The 27,263-nt window shown below is 41.0% G+C and overlaps 1 protein-coding gene across 2 annotated transcripts; it reads left to right on the top strand.

Annotated features, from left to right (window-relative positions):
• POPDC1 (popeye domain cAMP effector 1) lies at nt 1-26,646 on the top strand. 2 transcript variants are annotated; one of them, XR_014524731.1, is made up of 10 exons: nt 199-436; nt 1,991-2,039; nt 4,045-4,278; nt 5,263-5,387; nt 11,195-11,382; nt 12,080-12,188; nt 14,918-15,085; nt 16,583-16,724; nt 17,643-17,826; nt 26,357-26,646. XR_014524731.1 is itself a non-coding variant. In XM_083497710.1 (9 exons), exons 3-9 carry the CDS (start codon nt 4,056-4,058, stop codon nt 17,747-17,749), a joined length of 1,062 nt encoding a protein of 353 aa, XP_083353836.1. In that variant the 5' UTR covers nt 1-436; nt 1,991-2,039; nt 4,045-4,055; the 3' UTR covers nt 17,750-20,548. The 2 variants fall into 2 exon arrangements, 1 of the variants encoding a protein (XP_083353836.1); XM_083497710.1 differs by lacking the exon at nt 26,357-26,646 and having other exon boundaries at nt 1-436; nt 17,643-20,548.
• The last annotated feature ends 617 nt before the right edge of the window (nt 26,647-27,263 follow it).

Here is a 27,263-nt window from a genome sequence, read left to right as displayed (position 1 = left end):
CTCTGCTACTCAGTGCTGAAAAGAAACACTCGGCCCATGTTCAGAGGCACTCCGAATCTCGTTTCAAGCGCCTCCCGACGGCGGGAGCCACGGAGCAGTTTGCATCTGCCTGAGTCCCCGCCGTCCAACAGCCGGCGAAGGGAGGGAAGGGCCCGCCTGCCCGGGGCTGCGCCTTCGCTTTCCCAGCGCTTGCGCGTTGCGTCCGCCGCCGACGCGGCTCTCGAGAGGTCGCAGCAGGCGGCGTGCGAAGGGAGAGCTGGCGCCGCCCGCAACTTGGTGGCGGCTGCTGTCCGCTGCCTATTTTAGTCAAAACCTCCGCCCCGGGGGCTCGCGCGCGCTTCGCCTCGACTCCTTCGGCGAGAGAGGGCGCCCTCGGAGGAGCTGCCGCCGGAGGAGACCCACGGTGGGACGGAGGCGCCTCAGAAGCGAGCGGCAGGTAAGGCTGCAGCCCCGACGGGAGAAGTTGGGCGAGCGCGCGAAACGGCAGACGGGACGCTGCAGGGGCCGCTCTGGCGGCGGAGTTGCCAGCTCCGGATGCGGGAGAGGCTCCCGCGAGGGGTTTTCTCGGCAGCCGGGTGGCCCTTCGGGCTCGCCTCCCCTTGCTCAGGAGAAAGTTTCCCCGGGAGCCGGGCGCCCCTCTCGCGCGCAGGCAAACCCCCTTCGAACAACGGCAGGAATTCCAGGCCGTTTTTCTGGAGGGGCGGCAGAAATTCACTTTGCGCCTGCTCAGAGACGCAGCTGAATCCGTTTCCCGCGCTTCCTCAGTAGAGCGCAAGGCGCATACCAGTCCCTTCTTTCCCAGACCTGGGTAAGCTTAGCAAGGTCACTTACCTGCCTAGTCTGTGCCATAGAGACATAGTAACTTAATGGAATTGGAGTGTTGGAAGGGACCCCAAGAGTCATCTAGTCCAACCCCCTGCAATGCAGGAATCTTTTGCCCAATGTGGGGCTGGAACCCACAACCCCGAGATTTTAAATGTCTCATGCTCTACTGACTGAGCTATCCCAGGGTCAGTTTCATACGCTGCCAGAGGTGAGCTCAAAGTGTGACAAGTGCAAAATAATATTTTGGTTCCTTCAATACGTACTCAGTCATCCCTTTCTCTCTCTCTCTCTCTCTCTCTCTCTCTCTCTCTCTCTCACACACACACACACACACACACACACACACTACTGCAGTTTAAGAGTTGGAGTGTAGAGCCCCTTGCTTCCTTTCCTTGAGAGAGGCAGTCTTCACATGCTTAATTGTTCCTGCTTATTACTCCTGCAGCACCATCTTGAATGAGTCCTGATGCTTGAAATTCAGGGGAAGCCCTAAGCTTTTCTGAGGCCTGGCTCCATTTAAGCTGAGCACCTGTTGTTGTCCCCAGCCAGGGCCTTCCTGCTTTCTGGTGCGCTTGTGTGCAAAGCTCTGTCACAGCCTGGAATGTCAAGGAACATTTCAGCAGAGACACCCCCAAGTGGTGGTCTGCTTATCTCTTTACAGAGGTCCTTTGGGAGGAGAGCCTGCTGTAATTTGGCAGTCGGGCTTTATGGGCTTATCTGCCACCCCTGTTTCCTTGGATGCCTTCAATTGCTTACTCAGGAGACGACTCCTGCTGTTGCTCCTTGCTTTGCTCCTTTTCATTTCAAATATATTCTTTAATAAGTATCCGCTCACAGGTATATGAAAGGTGGTGTACTTTATATTTGAAGTCCAGCAAAGATAGGATGCAAAATAAATGCAAACTGAATTAATTTATACAAATAGACGCAGTCGCGATCTGCTTGAAATAACCCTGCCAAATGTTTATGGTTATGATTTACAAGAGCATACTGAAAGCCTGCTAAACTGCATTAACAATAAAATGCGTTTTGCTGATTATATTTGGGGAGTGGGGTGTATAAAACCTTGGTTTGATGTTCATTTTGAGTGAAGGGTTTGGCTACTGTCATTTTTATTTTTTTTAAAGGCTGAGTGGAATTAATGCATTACTTTGTCTGTTTACAGGTCATCAGCTATTTATAAGGACACTTGTTCTGAAGCAGCAGAAAGCCAGGTGATTCAGAAAACACAGTGGTATCCCATGGGGAATTTTCCCAACGGTTTGTTTATCTGTGATGCTGTGCAGGGATCAGTACTGCACGATACCAAAAGTTCAGAGTTTATCTCTTTCCCACTCCTCCCCACTTCACACAGTTGCCCTCCATGAGTTGGAGGGCAAAGCAAAGAGTGGAGCTTGTGGAGTGGAGTGGAGCTTGTTCACGCTTGCAGTGTGCCCGGATAGAGCTTAGGATATTTTGTGTGTGTGTGTGTGTGTGTGTGTTGTGTTATATATAGTTTTCCTCTTCTCAGTGACCTGTGCTAGTGTGCAAAAATACCCTACTACTTGCAGCCCAAGCCTAGGCATGAAATTCAGTGGGATTTATTCTCTAGTAAGCACTGCAACCTTAAAGGTGTATTTCATCCTGTACTGAGCAATTTGTGTCATGTGTAAATGTTTATAGGCATAAATATATAATCCTAATAAATTAATAGCAATAAATAAATAAGAATAAAATATTAGTGCAGGATAAAATGCAGGTGATAATAAGATTTTACATTCTAGCCCATGCCAGGTTTTACAGTAACATTGAAGGTAAAGAAGTTTGGATTCTGATATGCTTATAATGTTGAAAGCTTTTTCAATGTCTTGTTGAACACCTGTGCTTTTAAAATTCAAAATCTAATGTGGCCTGACTTTCGACAAATTAATTTTGATGTGCTTTCTTGCATAGTTAACCGCCACCCCACCTTTGTGCTTGCATGGTAATTGTATATATAGTTCTTGCAAATTAAAATGTTAGAATATGCAGAAATTTTCAGGTTTAACCCCAGAATAAGAGTACAAGAAGAACGTATATTTAAAGAAGAGTGAAGAGTATTTATTGAATATATGGAAAATAATTGTACACAGCTGAAAACACTGGCAGCATTAAGATAAATTCAACAGAGTAAACAATATTTGATTGATGTGAAAGTGGAAAATTGATTTGAATGGTTATTGTAAAATATGCAAGAAAGTATGATATGTAATATGAACCATGGAAGGAGAAGAAGGGAAGTCACTGGATATTTTAAAGTTTGTAAAATGTTTAATTTGAAATGTAGGAAAATGAAAACTCAATTCAAATTATTTAAAAAAGGAAATATGACTTAAGGTAACAAATATTCCACCCTGTAAGTTGTTACATTTGTGTTCTTTTCCTTCACTGTCTTGTATGTGTTGGTGGTATTTTGACATTATTATTACCAGGCAATAAAAAGTACTTGGCTCAAGTTGAAAAGCATGAATACAAACCAGGGGGAAAAAATTAAAACTGAATAGGAACTGCCAAGAAAGCCACTGTTAAAACTAAACAGTGCAGAGAATCAAACAGTTATGTCCCTGTTACGAAGTTTTCAACTTCAATACTAGGGGCTGGTTGTGTATCTAATTAAGAAGTGCCCCTTGCTGATGCCCATGCATGGACAGTTCTGCTCCGTGGTCAGATGCATTATCTGCCCTTCTGTCGTGTTTGGAGATAAAGTAAACCTGTTTCTGCTGCACTTAAAATTGGCTGTCAGAAAAATTGTGCAGCCTTTTGCCTCTCAAGCGTTGTAAAGTGCTATATTTAGTAGAACTATTTAATGTCGCTGCCACATGACAGTTTGATAGGTGTGGGATAGATAAGGGAGACTCACTTTATTTTTAAGCATCCCATGCCAATACTGATCTAAAGCATAGAAGTCACCTTTGGCATACACTTCATGCGTGCAGAAAGCTGATACTTTGCCGTGGATAGCAAAACAGTTTGGAGCAGCTTGGATACATATGTTGTCTTTTGTTCTTATTTAAAAATAGAGTTATAGTGTGACACACACACACACACAAACTTTTCGGAATGTTAAATATAAGAGTCTCCAGTACTTTTGTATCTGTTGAAAAAGACTGATTCAAGCTGCAAGTGTGAAACTATGTGTTGTATTTTCCAATTCTTATTTTAATGTTTTGTTGTTGTTGTTTTAAAAAAACATTTTAACAGGCAACTTCAAGATGAATCCTACAGAAGCAAATTCAATTATGGTGACCCCTTTGAGTTTCAACCCAGATGTCAACAATCCCATCTCTATGCCTTTGAATGAAACCCTTTGTGAAAACTGGAGAGAGATTCACCATCTCGTGTTTCATTTGGCCAATATTTGTTTTGCTGTTGGATTGGTTATTCCAACCACTTTCCATCTTCATATGATTGTCCTACGAGCCATGGTAATAATAGGTAGGACAAACAAATATTTAGGAATACGCAAAAGCTTTTATATGCCAAATAGATTTTCTTCTTATTGCATACTAGCACCCCCCCTTCTTCCATTCCACAACACAAACTGCTTTAGAAATACAAAAGTAATTTGCGGTGCAGAACAGGATTCTACAGTTTATTATGGCATGGAAGAGTTAAAGCCAGAAGAGATAACTCTGGCTCATACACGACTGCTCTGTTGTCATAGTGAGGGAGCATTGATTTAGAGTATATCTGATCTGTTGGGTGTCCCCACTAGTAAGGTTACACTGGGCCTCATCAGTGGTGGCACCCAGCTTGTAGAATGCTCTCTGACAGGTTCAGGAACCACTAACACTATTGTCATTTTACATAGCTTTTAGTAATTACATGTTTTTGTGTATATGACTTAATTGAATTCCTAATACTGCTATACTGATTGTATTAATGCATCTTTTTTTAATTCTCTGTCTTAAATTAATGTTTTTAGTTGTCTCTGATATTGTAGTATTTTTTGTAAACTACTTTAGATATTATTTTAATAGAAAGGTGGCCTGTACATACAAACAGCTATATGGTCCCAGTACACCTCCAGTGTACTTAGTGACACACATACATGTAAATGGCATGCACAGCGACCTTCTGCCAGCCATTATGTTTTCTGGGATTTCTGTGAAGAGCTTTGCTTATTGTCCATACATGCTTATGACTGTGGCACACATTATATTGTAGTTGCAGTGGAATGCATTTGCATTCATTGCCTACGAAGGGCCAGTGTATGACTTGCAGCTTAATTGCCCTAAGGAGGAGCATTATTATTAATAATAATATTATTTGGAAGTAAACTAAACAGAATATTTTTATTCTTGGAATACGTAACTGAGGAGGCTGGGGAAAACCAGTTGCAGTATTCTGTTGGAATCATAGTTCTTTGGACATGTGTGTGTGTATACATAGTCATTTGGCACACTTTGTTTTTGGCAGGATGTACACTATTCATCATCTGGGCAACACTATTCCGTTGTGCTGTGGATATAATGATCTGGAATACAACATTCCTTGTTATCAACCTTTTGCATTTTATATACTTGCTATATAAGAGAAGACCGGTACGTACATCACCATTAAACTATTGATAAAATGTGTAAGGTGCTACTTTAAAAGGACCATTCTCTTCCATCTTGATTCGAACAAGTCTATACTGGGCTTGTTGACTAACTTGAATACATGACTTATCATTTCTATAACTCTCAAGAGCTTTGCTTTCAAGTATTTGTTTTCAGGTTTTTTTAAACATAAAAATCCTTCGTACAGAGGCCTTTAATTATTTATGAATTCCTATTTTTTAAATTCATTTTTTAGTATATAGCCACCAAATTTCCATTTGTGTAACCTGCCATCTTGGTTCAACTTGAATCCAATGTGTCCATTATGGTGGTGGTATTTGTTTTTCAGTTTTCCGGACACTTGATTCTTTATGATGTAGGGCATCTGGCTCATTATGACTAGGGTAGCAAGTCTTTGGGTATTTCCTCCACTCATCTGTTAAACCAGTTACCCCAGCAGGAAAAATAGATTGGTTTAAACCAAAGTTTGTGCTGGTGACCAGTAATCACTGAATTGTATGACCTTTTTGTTGTATCAAATATGAAATTGTTTTCTGTGTAATGCTGTAACCAGTTTTACAAGATATGATTGAAAGGCATCAATTAAGAAATAAGCTGGAAAATTCCTAGTACATGATTAAGGTTATGAACATTTCTCTGGGAGTAAGCCCTGTTGGAAGATACAATGCTGCAAGTCATTCAAAGTTATCTTGAGCCATCAACAAATAATTTCTTTCTTTATAGTAGAGTGCCAAACTTCAGTTACTATAGATCAGTGACAAGCAGTTAATTCTATAAAAGGTGATGGGTGTACTTTACTTCCTCAGCTATTTTGTTTTGGAGGGCAACTCTGCATCTTTCAGTGCCTAGCAATATAACCTAGCAGCCCCTGCTGAAGCTGTTCTCCAGCCTCTTAAGATTTTTAAAATTGATTCTGTGTTGCTCAGTATTGACTTTCCCTTTAAGTGTTGCACCTGCGTTGATGTTTTGCTGCTTTGTCATGTGTGAAACTAAAAAGCTGCTTTGGCCCTCTCTTGCTATCTATGCCACATGTAAAAATGAATGCCTAATGCAGGCTTTACATTTTTCATACAACTCCTTTTAACTGTAGCCTGATTTCTTTCTTAAGAACATGCTGGTTCAGAGCTCCCCCCCCCCCCCCAGGACTAAAAGCCTGAGACATTTTAGCCTTTTGTCATAGGGAAAGTGCTCCAGCCCCCTGCCTCCTTTGGCACCATATGTTACAGTAATACATGTGTGGTTTTCTTTTCTGGGATTGTCTGAACAAAAGCAGATTGCTGGGTGGGGAGGGGCATGCACACTGCAGATTACTGTCCCATTCCAAATTGTTCTTGTAAACCTGCTTGTGCTCCACCCATTGGATCCTAAACACATGTTTGATTGAGCAGCCCACATCTGGAACATTAGGTGGGTGAAAGAACCATCTTGAATGATTTGGACTGGGAAAATTTAAGCCCTTCCTTTCTCCGTCATGTTGTGCATTGGTGAAGTTGCTTTAAAAAAAGGGGGGGAGGAGTTTGCTTTTGGGGAGGGCAGAGAGAGGGAGAAAGGTTCTCTCATGTTTTCATGTAATGAAATTTTATAGAGTTTTGTTCCATGTTGCATTTACTGTGATTGTCTGAATTGGTATATTTGGAGCATAGAATCGTGGAATTGTAGAGTTGGAAGGGATCCCAAGGGTCTAACCCGCTGCAATACAGAAATCTCAACTAAAGCATCCCTGACAGACAGCCATCCAACCTCTGCTTTAAAAAAACCTCCAAGGAAGGAGAGCCCACCACCTTTTAAGGGAATCCTTTCCACTGTCAAACAACTCTTACCCTCACCAAGTTCTTCCTAGTGTTTAGTCGGAATCTCCTTCCTTATAACTTGAGTCCATTTGTTTGGGTCCTACCCTCTGGAGCAGGAGAAAGCAAGCTTGCTCCATCCTCCATGTGACAGCCCTTTAGCTATTTGAAGGTAGCTATCATATCTCCTATCAGTGTTCTCTTATCCAGGCTAAACATAGCCAATTTCCTCAACTGTTCCTGGTCATCTTGGTCACCCTCCTCTGCACACATTCCAGCATATCAATATCCTTCTTAAATTGTGGCACTCAGAACTGGACTCAGTACTCCAGATGTGGTCTGACAAAGGCACAATAGAGTGAGACTATTACTTCCCTTGGTTAGGGTACTGTACTAAAGCGTTATTTTTTTTGCTGCTGCATCACACTGTTGACTTATGTTAAGTTTGTGGTCTACTAAGACCCTAGAACCTTTTCACATGTACTACTGCCTAATTCAGGTGTCCCCCTATCTGGTTATTCCTGCCTATATATCCTTAATGAAATTCATTTTGTTAGTTTGGGCCCAGTTCTCCAAACTGTTAAGGTCACCTTGAATCCCAGTTTAGTCTTCTATAGCATCAGCTACCCCTCTCAGTTTGGTGTCATCTGCATATTTGATGAGCACCTCCTCAAGTCTGTTATCCAAGTGGTTTATAAAGGCATAGAACAACAATGAGCCCAGGATAGAATCCGGCAGCACCCCACTTGTAACTTTTTTCCAGAATGATGAAGAACTATTAGTTCCTTTGGGGACTCTTTGGGTTCAGTCAGCCAGCCAGCTACAAATCCATCGAACAGTTCCTTTATCTACAAGATAAAGGAACTTACTGAAATCAAGATACACTATGTCCACATCTTTCCCCTGATCCACCAAGCTTGTAACTCGAGAGAGAGAGAGATTCATCTGGCATGACTTGTTTTTGAGAAACCCATGCTGGGTCTTAGTAATCACAGCATCCATTCCCAAAGGCTTACAGACAGACCATTTAATTATCTGTTCTAGGACCTTTCCTGGTATTAGTGTCAGGTTGACTGGTTGGTAGTTACCTGGGTCGTCTTCCCCCCATTTTTGTTTTGAAGATAGGGAACAACATTTGCCTGCCTGCAGTCTGCAGGGACCTCCCCTGTTCTCCAAGAATTCTCAAAGATTATAGGCAGAGCCTCTGACACTACATCTGCAAGCTTCTTTAGTCCCCTTGGGTACAGCTCACCAGGCCCTGGAGATTTGAATTTATTTAAAGTAGCTAGGTGTTCCTTTACCACCTCTTTTCCTATCTTGGGCTGCAGCTCCCTCCTTGAAATGTTGGCATGAAATATTGAAGCCACCTCTCAAAAGACTGAAGACTCATGTGACTGTGATTGTTTGCCTGTTTTAGACAGTGGATTTGCTTTCTGGCTATCAATATTCTTCCTGTCTGTCTTGCTGTGTGTGTGTGTGTGTGTGTGTATAACTCAATAGCTCATCTGCTTTCCAGCATCCTTCACAGTTTGGTTATTCATGATGAATATAAAACCCACATCAAAATTGAAATATTAAGAGTGTTTCATTTAATCCAGTTAGACTTGATTTAATATATAAATAAAAAATGAAAACAGCACAGCAAGCTGGATGACTCATTCTTACAGTCATTGCACAAAAACTTAAAGTGTTTCAGGCTTTTCTCTTCCCTCCTAAGCTGAATATGTCATCAGAAGAACACCAATGCAACTGAAAGCTTTGGCATGGGAAAACAGGAATTTGAGGTGCAGTTTATTAGAAGCCTTTAAAAGGTGGCCTTTAATGTTGAGTAGGGATGGTCAAATCTGTCACTTTTGTTTCTCATTTTTCTAATACTCAGTTCTCAACATTTCCTTGCCAGTATGCATTTTTTTTAAGTCCTCATGAAAATTCACCAGCGTTTTAGTGTTAATTTCTCCTAATACACACATTTTTATGCTATTTTGTACAATTTTTGCAGTGCTATCTCTCCATATATATGCACACTTAGCTTTAATTTATGCATTTTTACTTGGCTGAAGAATTGCATGGCAAAATTAAGAGAAATTCAAATTTCAAAGCATGGTTGTGTTTTGATTCAGATATTGTTTGAAAAGTACAAGTTACATAGGTTTTATTTCCTGCTAATAGTCATTCTAGTTCTGCGATCCATTGCATATGGGCACAGTTTATATGGAGATGTACATGATATTTGCTCCTTTGCTACTGAATAATTTTCATCTAGAGTAGTCCTCTCACACTGCACTTTCTACAGCTGTTCTGTAGCATCTGTTCACTGTGGCATGAGTGAGCAGTATGAAAATGAAGCATGAAATAACACTTTGACCTAAATGAACTGAAAGGATAAGGGAGAAAATCCAGTATGTGGTTTAGTCTAATTATTTGGCAAAAAATTGAGAACGGAGGACAGCTTGCAAGACTCCTAGCATCTTTATGACAAATGAATACTCACATTTCTCTTTAAACCCAAGGGCAAAGCTCTTTTCCCCACAGAGCATACACCTCTTTTTCCTTTCTTATTTATTAGCAAGAAATAATCTAAACTACAAACTCTCTCTTCCCTTGAATGAAGGCCTCTGTTATGCCTTGGATACTTATTTGTCTAGTGCTGAAGCCTTTCCTGTTTCTGCTCTTCATGACACCCACTTTCTCCACTCTTTGCAAACGAATTTGGTCTCTGCTCAATCTGCTAATGTTTTTAGATACGGTAGGACACTGTGTCCTGGGTAGTAACTCTATTGATTCAGGAGCACAGCTAGATATGTGCCAGTTTTTTTCTCACCCTGCTTCCTGTTTTGGTGCATAAATGAGTGTAGAATGTTAGACACTGTTTTCTCTTTCTTACAGCATCTTATAATGGACTGGCTTTTGCAAGCCTTTAGAGTTGTTTTCATGGCTCTCTGGCCATCTTCCGCTTCTTAGCAAAGAACCAAAATAATTATATTAGTACTTTGCTTTTGAGCATTACCTGTAGAGTGCTCAAAGTGCTTCACATAACTTGCTTTTCTCACTCTAGCCCTGTGACAATTTTTTACCCCCTTATTGCAGTTGGGAGTGTGTGGTGATATAATGAGACATGTTGAAGGTCACCTAGCTATTTCACAGCCAAATTGAGATTTGACCTGAATGCATCCTGATTTGTAGGTCAGTCTCTTCAGCTATAAACATCTAGATAGAAGCAAGTTTCATTGAACTCAGATGCAGGTCCCATTGAGTAAACGTTTACAGGACTGTACTCTTAGTCACTGTGCTTCACCAGCTCTATGCTACAACAGGCAGAGAAATAACTGGGAAAATAAGGAAAGATCTGATTACCTATTTTATTAGAATATAATTCCATTGCCATTTATATCTGTATTACTGCATTGGTTACATCTGCTTGTAGACATGAGTGTGATATCACTTTCTGGGTCATGTGGCCAGCAGGACTAAACCGCATCTGGCACAACAAAGCAATGTGATGAAAGCCAGAGCACACAGAAATGCCGTTTACCTTCCTACCGCAGCGGTACCTATTTATCTACTTGCACTGGTGTGCTTTTGAACTGCTCTGTTGGCAGAAGCTGGGACAGAGCAATGGGATTCACCCCATCGCGTCTATTCAAACTGCTGACCTTCCAATCAGCAAGCCCAAGAGGCTCAGTGGTTTAGACCACAATGCCACCCATGCCCTTTTAAACTTTGTATAGGCACTTCCTAGCTTAAATGTAGGCTGGAAGAAACTGGTATTTCCACACACAGAAAAATACAATGCAACTTCTAACTCTGATATTATTATTTAAATTTCTATGGTAAAAGCACATCTGCTAATATGTATAACTATAGTGTTAGATGTATCCCATTTGTCAGTTTCTTTGATGCTATATTGGAATAAAGTTGTCACTGGTTTGTATGTTTATGTGTTTTGGGTAAAAAGTATATTTTAGAGTCAATGCTAAGAAATACTTACTTTTTGTGTTATAGATAAAGATAGATAAGGAGCTCAACAGTCTGTATAAGAGAATGTTTGAACCACTCCATGTGCCTCCAGAGTTGTTCCAAAGACTGACAGGACAATTCTGCAACATTCAGACACTAAAAACAGGTCAGGCGTATGCTGCAGAGGACAAAACATCAGTGGACGATCGATTAAGCATCCTGTTAAAAGGAAAGTACGTGCTTGAAAAAGTTTGAACAGGAGTAGTCCTTTTCATGGCATAATTGAATTGTGGAAAAGTAGAAATGAAAATTTAAAAGGACTGCAATATACAATTACTTGTGTCTTCTTTTATACATAACATTAGTTTTGAATAATTTGAATGTATGCAGTAGCAATTCAATGCTGCTTTCCTCCATTGCTTTAAGATACTGCTTTGAGGTAGCAGTAACCTTTACTGATCTCTGCAATGCTTGAGCCAATTGCTTCTTGGCATCTCACCTACTTTTTTGGTGACAGTGAGCTGTAGCACTCTCTCATGCCACCATGATTCCCAAGTTGTTGATTCACTTTGTTTAACTATACCTTAGTGTTAAATCAGAGTTCTGCCCACACCACACATTTAAAGCAATATTATACAACTTTAACAACCCTGGGGAATGTCGTTTGTTAAGGGTGTTGCTCTGTGACTGTTAATGAAATAGAGTTCCCACAATTCTCCATGTCTAGTTCGTTTCCCCCCCCCCCCACTCCCGCACTTCATGATATACAAGTCTACCTTCTAAAGTGGGAAGCCTGCTATATTCAAAAACATATCTGTTTTTGAATTCCAACTTTCCAGGCTTCTAAACACAGTAAATTATTGTATTCCGGTATGAATTGAATTGTTGTGCCTCTGGTATTTTCATATGTTTTTCATATTTTTTCATCAGAATGAAGGTCTCCTATCGAGGGCATTTTCTGCATAATATTTACCCCTGTGCCTTTATAGATTCTCCTGAATTTCGATCAACTCAGATGCATCGAGGTGAGAAGTTCCAGGTATGGAACTGTTCTGTTGGGTGTGAATGCAATTCTTGATGGAAAAAAAATATGTGGTGCTATAGAGTTAACTTTTTCATATAGCCTTTTCAGACGTTAATGTTGGAGAATATAATCGTTATCATTCTAGATGCAAAAGTGGCAGTGTTGTGTTGCTTGTTGAGAGCTGTAAAATTATATAGTTTCTTCGGATTCTAAATGTTTAACGCAAGTACCATAATAAATATTGGATGAAATAATCATATGAATCTGTTGTGGGACTAAGGAAACATAGAAATGTAGCGTTGGAAGGGACCCTGCAGGAATGCACAGCTGTCCCATATGGGGATTGAACCTGCAACCTTGATGTTATGAGTATCACACTCTGGCCAATACCTACTCTGCTTATGCCTATGTTAATCTGAACACTAATCTACTTCAAAAGAAGCATTGAAGATAAATAAGGGCAGCAATAGTACTCACTCTTTCATATTTTAAAATGATTTTGAACTCCAAGGCCCATTTTTTTTAACTAAAAAGATGTAAATTGTAAAGATTAATTTCACTCTCCCCCTTTTCTTGCTGACCTTAAACTGTACTCAACACTAAAATGTCTCGTAACAAATGTAACTGATCTGTAGAAAAGACTGTATAACCTGAAAAAAGAGACGAGGCGTGTACTTTTGTAAACCAAGAAAATCTCCCTCTCTCTCTCTCTCTCTCTCTCTCTCTCTCACACACACACACACACACACACACACACACAATATATATGCTGACAATTCTCCACCTCCTAAGTAAAAGGGGAGGCCAGAGGAATAGTGGCTGCTCAAAGGGAAAGGAAGCAGAGTAGGTATTGGCTTGAGAAGTAGGGACTTGATTCGATGGTAAGTAGATATGGTAAAAATAGGAAACGAGGGAGGGGAGTTGAGAGAAAACCCTCCCACCCGTGGATGTTGTATACTGTTGGTAGGAAGGCAGTCTCTCAGAATGTGATATTTGGAGGCAAAGTCACTGTACACCTGGAAGTTAAGTTGTGAAGATACCGCAGGGTCCCCAAAGGTGGCTGCTGTGAAGTGGGCAAGCTGAATTTCACACATAAAATTGTACCAAGCACCCAATTTTGGGGCTGCAGATCTTTAGTGAGTTCTTGTTTTTAACTATGGCTATGCAGTATCTACTTGATTGTAAAGCCAGGACAGAGGGTTGATACAGTGTCTAAAACTGGTAATTGATGTAATATGTTCCAGTCAAGAACTGGGCATAAAGCCAAAGCGAGGTAGCTGTCAAGATATATTCATCTCTACACTGGAAGGAAGTTATGGGATACTTAACACTATTCCTAATAGATTATTTTTGGTCATTGATTTGTTCTGAGCTGAGAGGAAACCACCTAATTTTAAAGTAGTTCTTTGCATCTCTTTTATTTAGATCAGGGTTTGGATTTTTTATTTTACACAAAATGAAAAATGTTCATTTTATGACTGACAGGTACACATTTCCAAATTTCTGTTTCTAAATATATGCAGGGATGGAAATTGTATTGTTGTAGCCCACCTGAAGATGCTTACTTGGCAGGTGGTATATGAATAGCTTAACTAAATATGTACACCCAAGTAAAAACTGGTTCATGCTCCTGGCATGCTTTTATATTGGGCATAGATCCTTTTGCTGTAACATATTTTGGGAGACAGCACATTCATAATTCACTTCCCTGTCAGGATCACTGATCATTTCTTCCCTATGAGTCTGGGGTGGGCTTTGGCTTTGGGTCTTCCTTTCTTTCTTAGTACACTGGTGCCATCTGCTGGACACATGTCAACCTTAGCAAACGAGCTACCTTTTGCTTTTGCTGGATGGTGCATGTGTGAATCATCCCTTAGAACTGAGCTGCAATCCTACACACATGCATCTCAATCTCATCAGTAGGGTTCCATCAGACTTCTGCATTCATACTGGTCCAGTTGTATCATCATTTGTTGCACTGTTGATAAACTGATGTTGTTCGTTCGTTTTTAAATTTGTCAGTGCTGTCTTTCTCTAAGCCATAAAGATGGTGTGCAACAGATCAAGACAATTAAACATTGTAATGTTTTAATATTTTATTGTCAATTTCAAACAGCAGCACTAGTAAAAGAAAGGGGTCAAAAAAGGGTGGTATTAATGTATTGGTTCATTTAATTTTTTTATTTCAATGTTTTCTCTTTTTTAACATTTTGTATATTATTATTGCTGGTATATATTGAAAGTAAAAATAATAATGGGTTGCTATTTTTAAATATTGCATTAGTGCATATATTTTTGTTGTTGTTGATATGACCACGATGGTAGAAGCAGCAAGACCACATACAACAGCGAAGTTTTGGGCCTGCATATAGCGTGTTAATCTATGTTCCTTTATTCAAATTTGGCCTGTTTAATCCCAGACATTGGTATCCATCTTTTTCATTCCTTTTATGCAATAGATTTGTTCACAGGGTGCTTTTAATTAAATGGATTTGGAAGGCAGGTGTCCAAAACGTCAGAAGAATTTTCCTTGCAAATTTCTGTGAAATTTTGGGAACCCACTGGCCATGACCTATCTATTAAGCACATTCTGTGTCAGACTGTGGATGCAGTGTTTGAAGGAGAAACCACTATGGATACATTTGTGTTAAGTCTCTTTCTGCTGAACACCCAAACTAAAATGCATTGTGATCAGTGGCACATATTAAAGCAGTGCTAATTCTATGAATATACTTTCTTTGCAGGTCTCCATTACTGCTGATGATAACTGCAAATTTTTATGCTGGTCCAGAGAGAGACTTACCTTTTTTCTGGAATCTGAACCATTCCTCTTTGAAATATTTAAGTACCTTATTGGAAAAGATATTACTAACAAGTTGTACTCATTAAATGATCCAACACTAAATGATAAGGTAAGGGTTTCATCTCTGCTGTTGGAAACTGTGTAGCTGTTGTCCTCAATTCTTAAAAACGCATCTTCCCTTTCTATGCTACCTCTTTTTTAATATATTTGTTACATTTAGAATAATAGTATCATAGAATTGTAGAGTTGGAAAGGCACCCAACCCCTTCAATGCAGTAATCTCAACTAGATCATTCACAACTGTCCTGAACTCTAGGCCCAAAGGAGGACTTGTAGGAATGGTTGGGTGGAGTTTTGCTGAAGTAGGATGCCAAAAACTTCAGAATGGCCAGTTCTAGTGCTTTATTAAAAAAAGTACAAACTTTCGGCAAAGCAGCCTGCCAGTTTTGGTTTATGGTTCAGAACAATGATGCTCGTCCAACCCCTACTTAAAAACCTCCAATGAAGGAGAGCCTAACAGTGAATCTTCCCTGTGACAGCCCTGCAAATATTTGAAGATGGCTATCATCTGCTCTGTCTTCTCTTATCCAGGCTAAATGTGCCCAACTCCCTCAACTTAAGACTTGGTTTCCAGACCTTTGATCATCGTCCTCTGCATACATTCCAGCTCGTTAATATCCTCCTTAAATTGTGGTGCCCAGAGCTGGACACAGCATTCAAGGTGTGGTCTGACCAAGACAGAATAAAGCGAAACTATTACTACCCTTGATCTAGACACTATAATTCTGTTGGTGCAGCCTAGAGTAGTATTAGCTCTTTTTTTGCTGCTGCTGCATCACACTGCATCATGACTCTTGTTAGCGTGCAGTTTACTAAGAGCACAGTGATGGCTGTCGTACCATTTTCAAGTGTCCGGGGAAATGGCATTTAGCATACACATGTGGAAAGTAAGAATTCCACAAATAATTATCTCTAAAGGCCTCTTACTAGTAGAGCATCTCAAAAAATCATCTATCCAAATCTTCCAATTCCTGCCCTTGAAACTATAAATATACTATAAATCCAGCCGGGGGGGGGGGCGTCTACTTAAATGAGCCCTGCTAATAGCTGATCCCAGTTCCCTGGAAAAGGTATGTATGCCCTATCACATGGCAAGCTCCAGTGATGTAGCAGAGTGTCAGACTTGGATCAGGAGGAAGCAATTTCAAATCCTCACAGAGCTATGAAGCTCATCAGGTGATCCTGGGACCATTCTCCAGTTCTTAGCCTAGCCCAGCTAATGGCGCCAGGTGAAAATATTCTTCTTTAACCAGGCCTTTGACTGATTGACATCTGATGCCCTTTTAAAATGTGTTGTGGAAGGGGGGATTATTGGATTTTCTTTATTGTGTATTTTCTGTTTTTTTATATTGTGAACCATCCTGAGATCTATGGTTATACGGTGGCATACAAACAATAATCGCTTTTGGGGTGTGTGTGTGTGGAAGAAATGTCTGCTATTCTGAGCTCCTTGGAGGAAGCAAGATTGGTACTGAAATGCAAAGAAATAAATATATGTTCACGTTTAGTAATGATGAACTATTTGGTATAACTTGTTTCTCTACAGACATCCCAGAAAATAGATCGACAGCCCAGTTTGTGCTCACAACTTTCTGTGATGCAAATGAGAAACAGCATGGCTAGTTCAAGTGATGGCGAAGATGGCTTGCAACATTTTCTCCGTGGGACTTCCACTGCTTCAACCCTTCGTGAGTCATTAACCTACATTTCCAGCTAGTCAATCGCAAGTGTTGTGGGGAAAATACTTTAGCACAGGGGGAAATACCATTGCACTCAGACATTAGTTGTGGGTTCAGGCCATGATTTTTAAGAAAAAATTATGTCCTCACATTCATGCTCATTGCACAGTGACTGCAATCAAGCAATGATTTTCATGTGTGAATGGGACATTGCAGTTGAGACTTCACAGGCTCATCATTCATCTCTTGTATCTCAGCTTTCTCAGTGTGCCACAGTTTCTACATTCCGTTGCAAATTATCAAATGCTATGCAGGTTTTACTTTATTTATTAAACTTCTGTACTAAACTTCCATATCCTACTTAATCTGAGGATCACAGGGTGGTTTACAATATAGAAACACAAAAATAGGTGCTGATCTGAGCAAGAACTACTGTTGGTTAGAGAGTACAGATTTTTTTAATAATTGAATGAATGAAGAAACACTAGCTGCTATGGATTTCATAATTCTTTTTTCCATCCAGCTTTACTTTCAAACAGAACTGATATAATGCTTTGTTTTTGTATGCTTGCATCCTTTTAAGATATCCCCCTCCCCCCCGAAACGTTCCTATTACATGCATTTTAGATTCCAAAAGACTGAGAAAGTGCTCACATCCTTAATAGTACTGCTCAATATGGGGAGCAATACTGAAAATGAACCATAGGTGGCCCTAAGTAATTCTGTTTTTTATTGTTTGCTTGGCTGGCACCAGTATTCCCTCTAAACCAGCCTGTTCAGATTTAAACTGAAACACTCCATTTCCTTGAGAGGACAAATACCTTCTTACTTAGAATATGGGTGGTAGTGGTGGGAGGAGGTGCTGGTTTTTGTTTCCTTTTTGAAGTGTAATAATTTATTTTTATTTCCTTTTTTCACGGTTGACAGGTCAGGCATCTCCTTGTGTAACAACATCAGCAAAAATGAAACCAATTGAAGAAAGTGTGGAAGATGATGTCTTTCATCCCCCATCAGTCAAATCAACTAAAGTTTAGTAGTGATCTTGCTGAGCGGAATTTCAGTGAGCTACTACAAGTGTGGCAGACACAGAAAACTTGCCAAAACGCAGGAGGTTAATTTTTGATTTTTTAAAATACATATGTATATTTGGCCACATACAGAGATGCCAGAAAAAAGACTGTGAGTGAACCCCTTAACCATATTACCTGAAAAATAAATAATGCTGGTTTTAGTGGGACTTGAAGCCCCATTCTGGAGCTTTGTGTGATCGGAGGAGTAGAATGCCCTGTTTGAAGCAATAGTGTAGAAAGCTCTGTGCTTGTAATGGAACAGTCTGCACAGGAATGGCTTCTCTTTTGAAGTGAATGGGAAAGTCCTTACAGCTTCGGTGGATTCTTGGACTGGAGCAAATGTGTCTGGAAATGGGGTTTAAAACAAGGTGTCAATCTTTGGTTTCAGTTTATGTTCCAACAAATCAAATTGATTCATTTGCAAAGCTGTGCCATTAAAAACTTGTTTTGTTTTGTTTTTTGGCTTTTAAGCCAGTAAATGCAGTAGTGATACACAGATAAGCTTGACACTTGAGCCTTCTTTTGACCTCACATTTGTGGGACTTGGAAGCGCAAGAATCGGCTGTTGCTGCTGCGCTTGCAGAGGTGCTCACCTGCCTAGGCCACCTGTTGGGTCAGTAGGGGGAAAGCAGTCATCTGGGCTGAGGCAACTCCCATCTTCGCCAGCCCTGCCTAATAATATTAAGACTGAGCACAGTCAAAGCTGAAATACGTAATCAATCTATTGTGTTGTGTGTCACAATCACACTATATGTCTATTTGTAGGAGGCATACAGGAGTTGCTCCACATTCTCTTAGCTCCCATTTTGTGCTGATGTGCAGGTTTGGCACTCGGACATTTTGGGTCCTGAACGCTGCAAACCCGGAAGTGAGTGTTCTGGTTTGCGAACGTTCTTTGGAATCCAAAAGTCAGACGGGGCTTCTGCAGCTTCCGATTGGCTGCAGGAGCTTCCTGCAGCCAATCAGAAGCCACACTTTGGAAGTCAAATGGACTTCTGGAACAGATTCTGTCTGACTTCCGAAGTACGACTATTCTTAATCATGGCACACTCTTTGTGAACTGGTACAAATAATATTGCAGTCATAAAGATAGCTTAATTGTAACCACATTTTTTCCCCTTTCAGCCATGTGTAATGTTTATGAATGGTTCTTATAATGTGATGTTTATTATAACTGAATACAAAACCTGTAGTATTAGTAAATCAAAATACTATTGCAACAAAATTGATTTGCGGTGTACTTTTGGGTAAATGCACCAGCATTTCATGTGGTAGGGCAGAGTCACAGTGCTTTAATTAGTCTCAAATCATTAAAATGAGTGGGCGTTTGCCATTGACCTCAGTGGAATATTGGCCAGTGCAGTGGTGGGGAATCTGTTCCCCAGCAGATTGTTGTTGAACAACAATTCATTATATAGCACATTCACCACACTAAGGCAAATTGGTTCTCCAATATCTGGAGGCCCACAAAGTTTTCTATTACTGCTGTAGGTTGTACTTCATTACGTGCATCAATGTTTGATATGTGCTTACATTACACTCCTTTTCTAAGAACAGAATACATCCAATTCTGCTTTTTCATTGGGCTTTGCACAAACGTAGAATTATTGGCATTAATGGTAAATTGTAATCTGTGGCATAAATGCTGATGGAGAGAATAACACAGTGCCTTTTTTAAAAAAATTATGGTAATACAGAGATTTCTTCATCCCAAATTAAACACTTCCATAGATTAAAACCAGAAAATTTAAAGATGTGCTTAACTACCAATGAAATAATGGAAGTATATAATTTTAGCTCATTTGTTGAATGTCATCTCTGTGGTTTTTCTAAGCTGGCTGTTGCAAACATTTGTTAATTGCAAGCATCATAATGAAAAGGCTACAAGAGTGGGATGTCATTAGCAGAAGTCTCTGGAAAGAGAACCTCATTTAAATAGCAAAGAATCTTACATGGGAGGGGAGAAGTTGTCATGGTGGGCAAACCACAGTCCTGCTGGACTTCTGCCAGCAGGACAAGAGGGAATCATCCTCCCCCCCCCCCTGCTTTGCTGGCATGTTGTTTTTTTTTTAAATCCATACCCATTAGGAAGAAAATAACCATACTAGCCCTAGGCAGGGCTGGCAAACTTTCATCTCTATTTCAGAAATGGATCCAGAAAACGGCAGCATTTTGCATCCAGCAGATCCCAAACTACCTCCAATCCTCCGTCATAACATTTTCTGTTTTGTTTTTTGCCTTTAGCTATTGGAACACAGGCAATGATTGAATAACAGTGGCTACAGCCATGAGGGAGATCTACAAGATTCCTTGGTCCCAGGGACCACCCACCCAGGGACTAGAGGACTGCACCATACAGATATTTATATACCTTACGTAACTGAAGGTTGCTAGGAAGTGCAGCATTGAGATCTCTTCTCCAGTTTTTCAAATAACCCCATGGTCATCAGGAGCTGGCTTAATGATCTGCCTTACTCACACTTGTAGGTGTTTCCCTTTATGTAAAGTAGCTAGAATTGCACCTTTGCTGGATTAATCCTTCAGAGAAATACTGCTTTCCAGTATGGTTGTTATTGATGTTTTAAAAAATGAATGTAACTGGACTAGACTATACACGTTTATAGTGTGATTCAGCTATAATTCACTGCTATATTGACGCTGCATATATGGCACAATGTTACTAACTGGAATAAAGCTTTTTGAAAAGCGTATATATGAGAGATTTAATTTTTCTGTACAATAAATACATATTACATACCTGCATTTCTTTAGACCTCTTCTTTATCCGCCAGCTAATATGAAACACTAGCAGCATAGGGAATTTGTTCTGTCCTGTTGTAATGCACAACCACATTCTTAAACATCCTCAACAGTATCCTTGACTTAATCTGCTGTAGGACTTGTACCATCCATGTTGAGGTGCTCTGAGGGAATCTTTTTGGACTATAACTCTGCAGCCCCAACCAGCATAGCCAATTTCTCTGGGAGTTGTCACCCGTCTGAACAGCAACATATTCCACCCCCTCTCCTGAAAAAGTTAATAGGGGAAATAAAACAATTTCAGCTTTCTGACAGAAGAATTATTACAGATGTCAGATTGGAAATAATTGGGGGGGCAGAGACTACCCTACATTTAAACATTTTAATAGCTTTCTTTCAGCATAGGAAAAGTTACAAAGGGTCATACTAGTTCAAGTATTCAGTAAATATACTATTTTATATAAAAGGTAATAAATTTAGCTGTATTTATTACGGTTAAAATACCTATTCTTATGCCTGAAATGCCTAACTTTGCAAATTATCAGATTACTTTTATGTCATCTGGCATCCAAAATTCTTGCCCACCTATCTGCATTTGGCATTCTTTTTTACACTGGAATAGAAAGCTGTCAGAACATGCACTGGAAATGGAAATATTAACCCTACAACAACAATGAATTTTCCTAAGCAGAAGGTAAGCCTCCTTCAAAAGCTTCAAGGCTGCTAAGAATACAGAGACGGAAGCATAAGGATTTCTTCCATTGTAAGAATTGGGCAGTAAAAGTGCACTCGGGAAAATCTTGTATGTACTAGAACCTCCCCCACAAACAAGCTTATAAGCAAAGTATTCTGCTAAATACCATCCGGTTCTAGTAACTGAGCACTTATGCTTCTCCTTAATTTCCTCCTTGGAGATTAATAAAATATTAAGACCACATCCTGCTTTCCTGTACAAACTACTCTTGGGACATGAATTCCCCTTCATCCTCTGTAGTAAAAGGTGATGCAGAAACGAAATTTCAGCTACTGATTGACTTAAGCTAAAACAATCAGCCCAGCCACCTATGACACAAAAAGCATGCAAAGCAGAGGTTGCTCTGTTCACAGACATTGCTACACTTAAAAAAAAGTAGATAAAATATATAGACAATATTCTTCTTGAAACGCTCTAGTCACCAGCCCAGACCTGGCAACTGAGCAAGGAGCCTGTACATTATGCCTGAACAATATTATACAGAGCCACCAACATTAAATCAAAGTGTTAATGCATCTGTATGTGTAAAGCAAATGCAGTAATCCCACTGAGTACATGCATTAATATCTGAGAGATGGGATTTCATTACTCCCTGTAATTAAACTAGAATAAGGCCATTGGTCTGCTGCATCCCACTTACTCCAAACTAAAGGCATAGAAGTTGATCACTAATCCAGTATCTGCTTGCTATTGCTGCTGAACTGTCTCTTCTGTTTGCAGAGCAGATTTGGAGACTATGCACCCCTGAACAGACAAGCCACTAAAATGTGCTTTCAGAGAGTGGAGAACTGGACCATTACTACCCATCTGAAAAATTGACTAAAAGGCAATATTTGGGCAGAGTTTTCTCTGATCACTGCAGCATGGTGATGTCTTTGATTTCTATGCAATTCTTCAAAATTGCAGATATTACTTAAGAGTTTGGAGGTGGCAGCGCTAGTTCCAAATGACACCACATGCATATATATTTTTAGTGTCTAATTCAGGGCCAGGTGACCTGAAGACCTCTGGCCTCTTGCTCTCCAGGCAACCATGTGGAGAAAACTTCCTCTTCCATATTGTGTGTGACAGAGTGAAGGAAAGAGAAGACATGGTTGCTACATGATGAAACCATTAAAAAAATGGGGTGGCTCACCCACTTTTGGCTGCTCCTCCATCCACAGCAAGCATGCAACTGCCAACAGATTCCCCCTGAAAGAATGCAGCCCTTGATTGGGGGGGGGATGGTTCTTGATCCACATTCCTGGTCTAAAACATCATTCTGAATGCTGAAGGTCTGAGAGCAGAAAAGTCACAGGAAGTTAATTCCACGTATTACATGCACAGCAAATTGTGGGATTTGGGGGGGGGGGAGAGGTTGATTACAGTTTCAATGAGTTTTATGGGATTTGTTCCTGTGCATAAGATTGGAGTGTTACTTCTGAGTGCATAGGATTAGACAGTAAATCCCACCGAGTTCAATGATGTTCATTCTCTTTATCCTGCCTTTTGACAAAGGCAGAAGGAGTGGGGATACTTTCTGAGTTCAAACAGTAAAAATCATTCAATGTATTCTTTGTACATGTGGTGTTTTGCATCAGTACTCAAAACAGAATAAACCACTGAATCAAAGACCAAGCTAGCATGCTGTTAACTGCTGTGCTCGCCTGCATCTATTGCAGATCAAACAGTAATAGAGTATCAAGGACCACTATAAAATAGTCACAGGTATTGCATGCCAGTTTTAGGAGTACCAGTGCATGAGCAGTTAGCACCTTAGTGACTAAAAAGGCCATTGACAGTAGATTCTAGTGGGAACCTGAAATTATAGGTATAAAGCATGTGACATCAAACCTCAGTTTGTTCCATTAACTGGACCTTTTATTTCAGGGTAGAGAGCTTACCTTTTTGAAAAAATATGGAAGGACTCCTCAGTAGCTATGTGATTTTAACAGCTGCATTGGTGGGAAAGCTTCCTCTATGGAACCTCTGCCTGTCACGGATGTTAAAGGCACAGGAATCTTGCTTGTAATTGGAGAGATTATTTGTTTCATTTCATTTATGAATCATTTCCCCTGAAACAATAAAAAAATTAAGAAAAGCATCAACAATAAAAACAACAATATGTAACAACAATTTCAAATTGATATTAGTCTAATCAAGTATAGTAGCAGTGGTTCTGTGGGTACTCAAGGGTATGCAGTACCGGTGCCTCCCCTCCCCAGAAGAAAATCACTGTATGGTAGTATTATACTGATGTGTAGCTGAAAATGTATACACTCCTGGTTAAAGTTTTCATGTCAGCATAGGGAATAATTGGCTCTCCAGATGTTACTGGGCTCCAAATCCCATCAGTTTTAGCCAGCATTGCCAGTGACCAGGGATGAATAGGGATGTTGTGGACTGCAATCCAAAATATAGGGAGGATTTCAATTTCCCCATCTAAGAGGCATCTGTTACTTGCCCAGAAGCTATCCACAATTTGTAGTATTTGCATATATTGTATTGTCAGGGTTGGGCCATGGGCAACAGTGTTGCATGAGCCAACGGTCATGGGACAGGCTAGTAGTCAAGACCTAAGAGTAAAAGCAGAGGAAAGCAGGGGTCGGGGCTAAGAAATACGCCAGGATTGATGAGCAGGTTTCCACCAAAGAATAGAGCTGAATCATACGCATAACCCCATTGTTGCACAAGCAAGGCTCAACAGGAAACCCTCTTACAACTCTTTTCTGGCCAGGAAGATAACAATGGCCACGTTGTGTGGGCAGAGTTGGTCTAGGCTAGGGTCTGGAGAGCCTTTTCTGAGAAGCTGCCACCTACAGCTCCATGACTCATCACAAGGGGGAACGCAACAAATTTCAGCGGCCTCTCAAACTCCATTCTACAGCATTGTTGTGGCACCCCCCTGTGGCTGAATTTGTCATGAACTGGTGGCTTAACTGGTCAATAAACAAGTCATCTGGAAGCACCTTTAGCCTAGGCCAGTGTTTCCCAAACTTTTTTGGGCAACGGCACACCTGTTTACTGAAAAAAAATCTCGCGGCACACCACCATTAAAGCCCCGCCCCGTGACGTCAGCGCGCAGCGTCACGCCGGGAGGGACGCACGAAAGCTATCCTATGTAAATACGGATTTAGCCTCGGTTTACTCTGGCTTTGAAGCTAAAGGTTAAAGGGGGGGGGCAGAGAGACGTGTAGACCCGTTTGCTTAGAAGTAGGTCCCCAGTGTTTCCCCATGGGGTCCCAAGGAAGAGCGGCGCCACCCGATTGGATTTCCTAAACTCCCGCCCTGAGCGCTGGAGTTCCACGTAACCCAAATTAAACCCGGTTGCTTACACTCTGTCCAGGAGGACGCACAATCCCCGCTTGACGGATGGGTCTGTTCCAAGGCTGGCTCCGCTGGCAAAGCCGGCTTGCTGGACGCCTCTTGGCAGGGAGAGAAGCGGACGGACGAGTTTTAAGAGGCTCTCCGTCGCTCCAGAAGAAGGCAGGGCGAAGATTTCAAGGGGCATCGCTCCGGCTGCTCCCTCTCCCGCCGCGCAGGAGCGATGCCTCTCTCTGGCTCTTCCTCCGCGCAGGCTGAGGGAGGGAGGGAGGTGCGCGTGTGACCCGTCTCTGCTGGGAGACCAAACCCAGCGAGGCAGAGTCGCGCGGAGGCGCCCAGGCAGCGCTGCCGGCTGCGAGGAGGAGCGCCAGGCAGCAGCAGGAGGCGCGGCCTCTCCTCGCAGCCGCCGCCCCGCCTCTCGCCGCCCGACTCGCCCGCCTCCCTCCAGGCATCTCGCGGCACACCAGCCGATGTCTCACGGCACACTCGTGTGCCGCGGAACACCGGTTGGGAAACACTGGCCTAGGCAATAAGAAGCTGGGTAGAACAGCAACACAGAATTAACATGAATCATGTATTTATTATTATTATTAATTAAATAATAATAATAATAATAATAATAATAATAATAATAATATAATATACTGCCCTATACCCAGTATAGTATTAATAATATACCGCCCTATACCCAGAGGTCTCAGGGCAGTTCACAGAATAAAATCAAGATATAAAACCACAATCAAATGTAGTGTAAAACTCAAGCTCAGTGTATTATACAGTAGGCAGGTGGAAAATTGTCCATCTCATAATTGCTACACACCCAGACTAACTTAAGAATCATCCCACCACCCCAGGGCACCATTTCTGGTTGGAGAGACTAAATGAATTCCCAGCACCTTCAACTAAGCAGTGCTTTTGCACTGAAGTTATTGCCACCGCCTACACTAAACTGCAAACCTATTGGGCAGGGCCCAATACCTTGTAGGTATTGTGAACTGGGCTTAGTTTCTTAGGCACTTTGCAAATGAAATATATTGGGCGAGATTCAGTTGTGGCAGCCTGCTTGCACAATGGAAGGTTTACTTGTGGAATGGGAGTTTCAGAGTCCCTTCTCTCTCTTCCACCTTCGCACAGCCTGAAAATCTGCCCTGGAGCGTCCCTACCTTTATGGTGGTGGTGGCAGGGCTGCTACAGGGAGAAGAAAAATAAGACAGCTGCTATGCTTATAACCACAACATAAAATTATTAGTACTTTTAGAAGACTAGAATCAGAGTGAGCCATGTGACTGGTAGGGTGTATGACAATCAACAGATTTGGACAGCTGACTGAATGGTCATACTACATTTTTGCTCTTATTTAATAAAGCTATGGTTGTTGCTCAATTGTCATGCTACATTTTTGCTCTTATGAAGTTACTTTGTGTTATAAATGGTTTATGCTACATCCCTGCATTGAAGTCACAACTACTCTGTTAAGATAACAATAAATTTCTTTTATGGATGCCAGAACAATTAGATTGGCATAAACACAAGCATAATTTTTTTGTGTAGAGATAAGCGCATAGGAAAGCAGCTCCCGTCCAGAACAGATCACTAACTGTGCCTTAGAATCGTGTGAGGAATCCAGAGAGTCACACACGCCCTGGATCAGAGTAGCCATTATAGCTGAAGATATATGAACTACCCCTTATTTGTAGTGTGACTTGACATGCGGATAAACTGATTATTTCTCTGCCTCACCCCCATTATTTCAGATCTCCTTTTTAAAGCCATTTGCAGTGATGTGAAGAAGCCATTTATCAATTTGATTAGCCCTGCACATGAATGGCTCTCCAGGTGGCAATATTCATCCCAGGGACTGCTTTATGTGGTTCTTCTGTGCACACAAACAGCAGCACTGTAGACCTCTTTATGGCTTTTAAGCAGAGAACAAGCATTATTGCTTAACCAATGAGAATTGATAAGAGGAAACCTGCTTATGAAATTCACCTCACTGGAAGAACTCTTTATTTTTTTTCTGCTGAAACAGATAATCTTTAATTCTTAGTATTTAAAAGACTTGTCATTCTTATCTCCTTTTGCAACTACTGGAATTGCAATTTAGGAAACTCACCCTATTTTTAATAAATATGTTTTGTTTTGTTGTTGCTGGCATCTGTCAGTCTTCAGAGACAATGGAGTGCACCTCTGGAGGTGAAGTCAAACAGCTGTGTTTGCAGCAGTGAAGTGACCTCCCCAGGTCACAAGCCTGGGCAGTGTGTATGGAGGTCCTGGACTGGCTAGACAGTAAGACTCAGCCTCACTGATGTGGCCCAAAGGAAAGCAGAGCAATACATTTGGCGCAAACCTGTTAAGGATGAGAAAAATATTGTGGCACGTTATCCTTGAAATTCACATTCAAATGACTGACAAAATCCAATGGTCTCTGAATTGGTTTGGTATCTTTCCTCTTATTTTTTTGAGCCAATATGACTTTGATATGAGAGAAGATATCAGAACAGATTAAGGAGGAGTTTGGTTTGTAAGCCTCTTGATAACAAGGCCAGCATTTGAAAACTTCAGCATGGGTCTGTCAGAAATAAATCCTGCCAGACTAATCTTTATCTCTTTTGTTTGGGTTACTAGCTTATTGGATTGTGGAAAAGCCACAGACAAAAATTA

This window comes from Podarcis liolepis (genome assembly GCF_965112155.1).
Source record: "Podarcis liolepis genome assembly, chromosome: 3".
NCBI lineage: Eukaryota > Metazoa > Chordata > Lepidosauria > Squamata > Lacertidae > Podarcis > Podarcis liolepis.
The sequence above is the reverse complement of the archived record's forward strand: the minus strand, read 5'-3'. Positions and strand labels throughout refer to the sequence as shown.

Coding starts and splice junctions, on each gene's coding strand:
- POPDC1 (XM_083497710.1), top strand. CDS start 4,056: ATGAATCCTACAGAAGCAAATTCAATTATGGTGACCCCTTTGAGTTTC. Junction 12,189..14,917: donor ATCGAGGTGAGAAGTTCCAG/GTATGGAACTGT, acceptor CTTTCTTTGCAG/GTCTCCATTACTGCTGATGA. Junction 15,086..16,582: donor ATCCAACACTAAATGATAAG/GTAAGGGTTTCA, acceptor GTTTCTCTACAG/ACATCCCAGAAAATAGATCG.